Source organism: Myotis davidii, unplaced genomic scaffold, assembly GCF_000327345.1.
Source record: "Myotis davidii unplaced genomic scaffold, ASM32734v1 scaffold324, whole genome shotgun sequence".
Classification (NCBI taxonomy): Eukaryota; Metazoa; Chordata; class Mammalia; order Chiroptera; family Vespertilionidae; genus Myotis; species Myotis davidii.
In genome coordinates, this window is record NW_006295053.1 from 339,502 (window position 1) to 348,883 (window position 9,382).

At 45.1% G+C, this 9,382-nt stretch overlaps 1 protein-coding gene across 1 annotated transcript in view; it reads left to right on the forward strand.

The window, feature by feature from the left end:
• Positions 1 to 2,092: 2,092 nt before the first annotated feature.
• Positions 2,093 to 9,382, forward strand: part of PRC1 (protein regulator of cytokinesis 1) — a 19,140-nt gene continuing 11,850 nt past the window's right edge. Inside the window, exons 1-9 of the mRNA XM_006769599.2 lie at positions 2,093 to 2,121; positions 2,441 to 2,573; positions 2,705 to 2,827; positions 3,254 to 3,487; positions 3,564 to 3,734; positions 4,291 to 4,440; positions 5,448 to 5,595; positions 6,360 to 6,496; positions 7,090 to 7,135. Of these exons, the coding sequence (XP_006769662.1) occupies positions 2,093 to 2,121; positions 2,441 to 2,573; positions 2,705 to 2,827; positions 3,254 to 3,487; positions 3,564 to 3,734; positions 4,291 to 4,440; positions 5,448 to 5,595; positions 6,360 to 6,496; positions 7,090 to 7,135 (1,171 nt within the window). The remainder of the gene's footprint in view (positions 2,122 to 2,440; positions 2,574 to 2,704; positions 2,828 to 3,253; positions 3,488 to 3,563; positions 3,735 to 4,290; positions 4,441 to 5,447; positions 5,596 to 6,359; positions 6,497 to 7,089; positions 7,136 to 9,382) is intronic.

A 9,382-nucleotide genomic window follows, 5' to 3' on the forward strand; every position in this document is an offset into this window, starting at 1 on the left:
TGTTGTTGCTCTCTTTCTAACTCTTCGAGTTGTAGAGTTAGGTCATTTATTGCTCATTTTTCTTGTTTCTTGCAGTAGGCTTGTAGAGCTATGAACTTCCCTTTCAAGACTGCTTTTGCTGTGTCCCATAGGTTTTGTATTGTTGTGTTTTCATTGTCGTTTTTTGCCATGATGTTTTTTATTTCTTCTTTGATCTCTCTGGTAACCCAGTCATTGTTTAATAGCGTGCTATTTAGTCTCCTTGTGTTAGATTTTTTTGGATTGTTTTTATTGTAGTTGATTTCCAGTTTTATGCCACTGTGATCTGAAAAGATGCTTGATATGATTTCAATCTTCTTGAACTTGTAGAGACTTGTTTCGTGTCCTAACATGTAGTCTTTGTGAATGATCCATGTGCACTAAGGAAGAATGTATATTCTGCGTTGGGGTGAAATGTTCTATAAATGTCAGTTAAGCCCATCTGATCAGTGTGTCCTTTAGAGTCTGTTAAGTTTTTGTTTGGAAGATCTATCCAGTGAGGTCAGAGGGGTGTTAAAGTCCCCTTGACTGCATTGTTGTGGATCTCTCCGTTAAAGTCCTCTACAAGTTTTTTTTATATTTAGGTGCTCCTGTAGTGGGTGCATATATGTTTACCAAGGTTCTATCCTCTTGTTAGATCGGTCCCTTCAGTATTACGTAGTGACCTTTGTTGTCTCCTGTGATGGTCTTCATTTTAAAGTCTATTTTGTCAGATATGAGTATTGCCACTCCAGCTTTTTTTCTTTTCCATTTGCATGGAAAAAGTTTTCCTATCTCTTCACTCTCATCCTGTGTGTGTCTTTTGCTCTGAAGTGGGTCTCTTGTCGACAGCATCGGGATATAGTAATCTTGGTCTCAGATCCTTGCTTTCCATTACGTTGAGTACTTCATGCCATTCCCTTCTGGCCTGTAGAGTTTCTCATGAGAAATCAGGTGTCAGCCTTATGGGAAGTCCTTTGTAGTTAACAGTTTTCTTTTCTCTTGCTGCCTTTAAGATTCTCTCTTTGTCTTTAATTTTTGGCATTTTAATTATGATGTGTCTGGACATGGGCCTGTTTGAATTCTCCTTGTTTGGGGTTCTCCTACACTTATGTGACTTTTTCCTTTAGGGGCGTTTTCTGCCATTATTTCTTCAAACACCTTCCCTATGCCTTTTTCCCTTTCTGCCTCTTCTGGCACACCTGCTCTTCTAATATTGTTACGTTTCACATTGTCCCATAGCTCCCTTAAGCTGTCGTTTTTTAATTGTTTTTTCTTTTCTTTTTGGCTCTCTGATTGAGTGATATTTCAACTCTTCTAATTCACTAATTCGATCCTCAGCTTCCCCTAATCTGCTGAATATTCATCCCAATGTGTTCTTTATTTGTGTAACGTCATTCTTTATCTCAGAATGTTCTTTTTTCAAAGTTGTTAGGTTAGGTGGCGCAAGAAATAGAGAGTCCAGTGAATCAGAAAAGAAAGGAAAGGAAAAGGTTTATTTCTGCGTCCACGGGAGACCCAGGTACCCCAAGGACAGGGCACGTGGATTCACGCCAACAGGGAGGGGGCGCTTTTTTTATACTGCGGTTGGGTGAGGGGCAGGCACATGAGCTGAGGAATTCAGTTGAGGAAGTTTCAGCTGCAGGGGGGATCAGCAAGGTATTCAGGAAGGAGTCAGTATCTGTGTGGGGGTCGTGTGTGATTGTTTTTTTTTCTTTTTGGTTCTCTAATTGAATGATATTTTCAACTCTGTCTTCTAATTTCTTCTAATTTACTGATTCAATATTCAGCTTCCCCTAATCTGCTGTGTATTCCTTCCAATGTGTCCTTTATTTGTGTTATGTAATTCTTTATTTCTGTTTTCATAGTTGCTATATCTTTTCTCATGCTGTTAAGCATTTTTACCATCATTATTCTGAACTTTGTTTCAGATAAATTTCTTACTTCTGCTTCATTTATCTCTTTTTCTGGAGAATTCTCTTTTTCTTTCATTTGGGGGTTGTTTCTTTGTCTCCTCATTTTGGCTTTCTGTTGGGTTTGTGACTATGTATTAGGTAGGTCCTCTACACTAGGCATGTCAAACTCAAAGGCTAGCATGGGCCAAATAAGTGAGGCACACGGGCTGTGAGTTTGACATGCTTGCTCCACACCTCAATGTCTAGTGCAGCACAGTTTTTTTTGTGTGTGCTTTTTTTTTTTCCGAGAGAGACAGACATTGATGTGAAAGATAAACATTGATTGGTTGCCTTCCTTTCACACCCTGACCAGGGCCAGGGATCGAGCCTTCAGCCGAGGTATATACCTTGACGGGGAATCGAACCCGAGGCTCTTTGGTCTGCGGTGCAGTGCTCTAACCACTGAGCTACCAGCCAGGGCTGTAAATACTTCTCTTACTGTGTCGGAGGCAGTGGCTCATGCAGCTGATTTCTCTTTTGCTTTCCAGTGAGGTGATTGCAGAGGAGTCCATATTATGTCTCCAGAAAGCCCTGACGCACCTTCGGGAAATATGGGAACTGATTGGGATTCCCGAGGACCAGCGGCTACAAAGGACTCAGGTTGTGCACAAGCATATCAAGGTGAGTTTAGTGCTGTGTCTTTGCAGGAGGACCTGGGTATTAAAATTTTGAAATTATTGGTGTTATTTGTTATTTGGGGTGTTTTCCCCCCTTAGTTCCAAACTTTTATGGGGCTGTTTTCTCTCCGGTAGGACCTCCTGGATATGATGATTGCTGAAGAGGAAAGCCTGAAGGAAAGGCTCATTAAAAGCATAGGCAACTGTCAAAAAGAGTTGGCTGTCTTGTGCAGCGAGTTGCGTGTTGAGCCATTTCAGGTACACGGTCTGGGCTCCTGTTTGGGTCTGAGATTGAGGCAGGAGCTTTGCCTCGGGGCTGAGTGGAGGATGTCTGTGTCAGGGTGGTCCTGGACACGGGAAGTGGGGGAAATGTGCTGCCTAGCCAACCAGATCCAGCAGTCATTTTACTGACGTAAAGAGTTGCCCTGTTGAGAGGTGAAGCAGCTAATGTATTTTTTTGAGAGTTTGTTTATTAAAGCTGAGGACAGCGAAACAAGGAAGGGCTTAGGGTAGAAGAGATAGGAGAGTCTCGTGGGAGCTGTTTTGGGAAGTCAGAGGAGGGGGGGCCTTGGAGACAGGCTGAAGGGGTTGGCCCGGACAAGACGCTGCGCATTGCTCCCCTGATGGTAAGTCTCGTGGGAAATCCACTTGGAACCCTGTAACAACGGTATATCCTCTCTTCAGGAGGAAGGAGAGCCGACCATCTTGCAGCTGGAAAAGGACTTGCGCACTCAGGTGGAGCTGATGCGCAAACAGAAAAAGGAGAGGAAACGTGAACTGAAACTCCTTACGGAACAGGATCAAGAGCTGTGTGAAGTCCTTTGCGTGCCGCACTATGACATCGACAGCGACTCTGTTCCCAGCCTGGAAGAGCTGAACCAGTTCAGAAAACATTTGGCAACTTTGCGGGAAACAAAGGTATACTCCGTGCACCATGCTTCCTAAAGGTCAGCTTGACTTTCCGTGGGTATCTTCTAATCATTTGATTTTACAGGCCTCTCGGCGTGAGGAGTTTGTCAGCATAAAAAGACAGATCATACTGTGCATGGAAGAATTAGATCACACCCCAGACACGAGCTTCGAGCGAGATGTGGTGTGTGAAGATGAAGAGGCCTTTTGTTTATCTTTGGAAAATATTGCCGCACTACAGAAGTTGCTACAGCAGGTAATGTCTATTCGGAACATGGCCTGGGATCTCATCTCCGTAGTATCCAGCAATTTGAAAAAAGTGACAGTTTTCCCCCCCCGGCAGTGTTATATAAGGACCCAATGTAGGTTAAGAGAATGAGGGAGGGAGGATAAAGATAGTATATGATATACAACCATGATTTTTTTAAACAAAAAACTCAATTTATATGTAGCTCTAAGAACATGAAATTGAAATTATGGATGAAATAAGTCATTGAATTAGTGTTTAATTGAAAAAAAATTTTTAAACCTTTATTATTGAGATTATTATAGATATTCCTCTTTTTTCCCCCCATTGCCCTCCTCCACCTGAAAAATAATTTTTTTATTTCAAAATTTGAATCCTAATTCTTAGGGTCTGAGATCCTGCTGTAAATGACAGACTTATAGTTTGTGTTCAGAAGTCATGAAAACACACCTCTTCACAATCCTGTAATGGGGCCTATTCTGTATCGGGTCCAGACACTGTGGGAAGCCAGAGGGCTAGCCTCTGCTGCTGCCTTTGCCGTGACCACTGTCTTTCCTTGCCGCAGCTGGAAATGCGGAAGTCACAAAACGAAGCCGTGTGCGAGGGGCTGCGTGCTCAGATCCGGGAGCTCTGGGACAGGCTGCAAATCCCAGAAGAAGAGCGAGAAGCTGTGGCCATGGTTATGACTGGGTCGAAGGCCAAAGTTAAGAAAGCGGTAGGAAACCCATAGGGTGCTGGGTCAGTAGTCTCTACTGGCATTTTATGTCTGATCCCATGTCTTTACCAACTTCTGCCTTGAACAAGTTTTTTGTTGTTGTTAATCCTCACCCGAGGATATTTTTGCCATTGATTTTTAGAGAGAGTAGAAGGGAGGAAGAGAAACAACGATGTGAGAGAGACACATGAATTAGTTGCCTTCCACATGTGCCCTGACAGACGCGGGCCCTCATCGGGGATCGTGCAGGAGGCAACCAGTTCATGTGTTTCTCTTGTCTTTCCTTCTCCCTTTCACTCTCCAGAAACAACGATGTGAGAGAGACACATGAATTAGTTGCCTTCCACATGTGCCCTGACAGACTGGGGTTCAAACCAGCAACTGAGGTACCTGCCCTTGACCTGAGACCCTTCAGTGCACCGGCCAACTCTAACCACTAAACACACCGGCCAGGACAAGCAAGTGTATTTTAAAGCAAGCATCAGAAAAACGTGGCAGTAACCCACTCATCTCTTATCTTTCCTGTACCTTTCTTAGGTTTCTGGCTCCTTTGACAGTATTGTTAGAGTGTCAACCTACCTCTGTGATTTTGTGCTGTAGTTTTATTTAAAAAGGGAAAATTTTTGCCCTCGCCGGTTTGGCTCAGTAGATAGAGTGTTGGCCTGTGGATCAAAGGGTCCCAGTTCGATTCTGGTCAAGGGCACATACCTTGGTTGCAGGCTCTTCACCTGCCTGGGCCCTCATCGGCGCTTGTGCAGGAGGCAACCAATTGATGTGTTTCTGATCCCCAGTAGGGGGCATGCAGGAGGCAGCCAGTTAGTGATTCTCATCATTGATGTTTCTGTCTTTCTCTCCCTCTCTCTCTGAAATCAATAAAAATATATTAAAAATATATATGTCCTTGGGTGGGGATTAACAAAAATAAATAAATAAAAATGGAAAAATTTTGCAAGGCGCTGTGAGTGTAAAAGTATAACAAGCACCTTTACCAGATGTCTGTGTTTCAGCTGCAATTAGAAGTGGATCGCTTGGAGGAACTGAAAATGCAAAACATGAAGAGAGTGATTGAGGCGATACGAGTGGAGCTGGCTAAGTACTGGGACCAGTGTTTCTACAGCCAGGAGCAGAGACAGGCTTTTGCTGCTTACTATGATGGTTAGTACGGGAGCGGTGGTCTTTATGTGGCCTGCACTTGTGAAGAAGTGCAGATGTTCACCAGCTGTAACTACCTTTTCAAGCCTTTCACCATAAGTTGCCATTCCTGTATCGGTGAGCATTTGCAGATGCGCCTGGGAAATAAGGGATGTCTTGATTTCTGAAGCAGCTTATCACTGTAGCCTGTAGTTGTGAAGCTCAAGTTTATCAGCGCTTGCTTACTCTATGCCAGGTGCAGTGTCAAACTCTTAACAGTAATATCTCAATCTCATGTCAAGAGATGAGGACACAGGTGCATAAATGTTGAGCAACTTGAACCGGGGGCACAGCGGGGAGAGGGCAGAGCTCACAGTTAAGGCCACAGTCTGACCCCAGAGCCCAACAGAATTCTAGTCTGACCCGAACTGAGTATAAAGATGAAGTTGTCTACTAAATTCCACACTGGGGACATTTTCATGACCCAGCCCTCTACTGAGCAGGTTGGAAACAAAGGATATGAAAGAAAGCTAAGAGAAGGTGAGAGATGACACAGAGCGTTGCGAGTCTTAGTCATTTTAGTCCACACTTTAGGGCCTTACTCCCTAGGCCCTCCAGGCTGATGGTGAAAAACCAGATTTTTATTATCCACAATGAATATTTATTCATGTAACGTTTTTACTGTAGTGAAGAAGAATCTATTTCCAGTTTAGGAAATGGGTTAGATTTAAAGTAAGATGGCTAAACACTAGAGGAATTTTTAAAACTCCCGGGCTTCTGTCTTGCAGAGGACTACACGGAAAGTCTGCTCCAGGCCCATGACGCCGAGGTGGTGCGGTTAAGAAACTACTATGAGGTCCACAAAGAGCTCTTCGACGGCGTGCAGAAGTGGGAGGAGAGCTGGAGGCTTTTCCTAGAGTTTGAGGTACTGCCCTCACTTTGCTCTGTTTTCCTTAGAGGACAATGAAGTATGAAGAAAGCATGTTCTTGCCCTGGCCGGTTTGGCTCAGTGCATAGAGTGTCGGCCTGTGGACTGAAGGGTCCTGAGTTCAGTTCTGGTCAAGGGCACTTACCTCTCAATCCGTTGCAGCTCAATCCCTGGCCCTGGTTGGGGAGCGTCGGGAAGGCAACCAGTTATGTGAGAGAGACATCTGTGGATGGTTTCTCTCTGCCTCTCCCCCTGCCTTCCCCTCTCTCTAAAAATGGAACAATATCCTTGGGTGAGGATTAAAAAAAAAGGAAAGAAAGCTTGTCCTTTATAGAGCCAGTCTCCTTTTCTCTTTACTGAGTTTCTAATACCAGTGTCTTCATCACTAAGTCTCTAGCTTACTACTGACCCATCTGTATTTGTGAGGCTTTTGTACAGGAACATATAAGAGAAAAACCCTGAACAAATGGCTTCGTTAAGGTAGAAGTTTCTGGCGTAAAGGAAGTCCAGAGGGGGCAGCGCAGGGCAGGTGTGGCAGTTCCACAGTCAGTGGGTCCCAGGCTTCTCCGGCTCATGGCCCTTATCCTCAGGTTCCGGTTGGCTCTCGAGCTCCCACCACAGCCCTTCGGGTGCCATGTGGGGGAAGGGACACAGAAGGCACTGTCCCGACAGCCCCTCGAAGGGCTCTCCCAGGCTCTCGTCCCGGCATCTCTGCTCATATGCCTCATCTCTGTGAGGGCGGCCGTCTTGCTGCCACAGAGGAATTCGGGCTCTGTTACTGAGGAGGGAGGGAAGGATAGATACTGGGCCAGGCAAGTAATATTTTCTCTTCCAACACTGGCTGTTTTCTTAGAAAATTGCCTGGGTTTAGTGCACATCTGTATGCTGAATTCCGTTTCTTCTGATCGGTAGAGCACAGGCAGGCTCCCTCAGAGCATTTCAGGGCTCGGGGCTGGGACTAGGAGGAAGCGTAGCGGACACAAAATTCAAGCAGCCTCGCTCTCAGGTGCATGCTGGCCTTCAGGGAGTCCTGAGTTCAACGTCACATTTACAGGTCGGAGACTAGGACTCAGAAGTGGGGAGAACTGTGTGTACAGCTGTTTAAGGACAGGTCTCCCCGTCCTCAGTGACCCCTGACTTCTGCTTGAAAGCAAGAAGGAGGAAGAAAAACTGTCAGTAAAGAGCCAAATAAGTAGCCCTTGTTGACATGCGAGTGTTGAAGAAAAAATGAGAGACTAACTCCCATCCCTTGTAGGTACTGTTTCTAGGCCATCACCGACCCAGCAGGCTGGGAGGGAATGGGATTTCTTCACAAGCTTAGCAAATGGTCAGGATTGGTTCTGCTTTTCTGATGGCCTGCCCTAATTTTGAGTGTACACATCTAATTTATATTTCTAAATTATATGCTTATATTACTGTTCTGGTATACATGGATAGAATTTAAAAAGAAACAACCCAAAAAATAAGAAGCCTAACATACTATATTTTTTTTTGTCCATTTTGTGAGGGTCAGTTCAGTGAAAACCAGATTGTCTATAATCCTTAACCTTGCATATCTAAGCTGCATTGTCTCAATAGGCCGAAAGAGAGTGGACAAGTAGGGGTGCCCACCAAGCTCTGAGTGTAGACCTTTCCCTTGTCCCTCCACACAGCTCATTTCCTGTAGGTGACGTAATCTTTTGACATCTGAACCAAGGGGAGGGAGCCAGTGACGGGTTGCGCTAATATAGAGCCTGTCTTGCTTTTTAGATGACAAAGGAGGCACTGGTTTTCCTGCACCAAGTGGATGTGCTCCCGCCCAGCTCCCCTGCCTTAGACCCCCTCCGTTCCTCACTGCTGAGAGGGAGTGGGGGTGCAAACCTCACAGTCTCCTTGGCCAGTTAACTGCACGCGTCCAAAACAGAAACCATCCCCACACGCCACGATATTTTGAATTTAATTTAAAAAGTCATTTTGCAATGAATATTATAAAAATAAATATATTGCTCCCAATTAGGGTGTTCTTGAATATTTTCAGCTGAAAATTCTCATGAAAAACGATTTTAAAGTTGGTCAGGGCTGCCACTTGGGAAATCTTTTTTTTTATAGATGAAGGGTTAGGCAAAGATAAAGAACACTGACCGTACTGGTATGAGCAGCTGTATGTCAAGGTGTGTTAGATTCTAGCACAGCCGTTAACAGAATACCACCGACTGGGCGGCCTGAACAAAGACATGTATTTTCTCACAAGTCTGGGGGCTGGGAGTCAGGTCAAGGCCTAGGCAGGCTGGTTTCTTCCGAGACTTGTAGGTGGTTGTCCCTCCCTGTCTTCACACGTTAGATAAAACCACATTCCTCAATACCGGAGGTTAGACTTCAGCATATGGATGGGGTGGGGAGGGGGCACAGTTCAGCCGATAACACTGAGCAAGCTCTATCTTTAGCAAGTTCTGTGGGCTTAAGTATCTTCTCCATTTTAATAATGATAATAGTATTTACTGAATGAAGAGCCAGGTGTTATTTCAAAGTGCTTTCCATTTTTACAATGAGGAAACGGGGCACTGAGAACTTAAGTAACTTGCCCACTTTTCACGGCTCGCAGGAGGCAGGGCCCAGGCCTGACCCGGATGGTGCTGCCCTCACTGCACGCCATCCTCTCACTTCCGGCACCAAAACCAGTGGCAACGCTGGGCTGTGTATTGTGAACAGACTACCCCTGGCCTTTGATTTCAGCGACTCTGACGTTTCCCCAAGTGGGTCCGGCTCCCCGGCGTCAGTCTAGTGAAGCTCTGGGGAAGGAGGAGTCATTTTGGGGGGAAATCATTTCCTTCGGGCTTCACACCAGAGGTTTGAAGTAAATAACAGTGCTTGTATCTGGTCCCAGCTGGAAGAGGAATTGAAGGA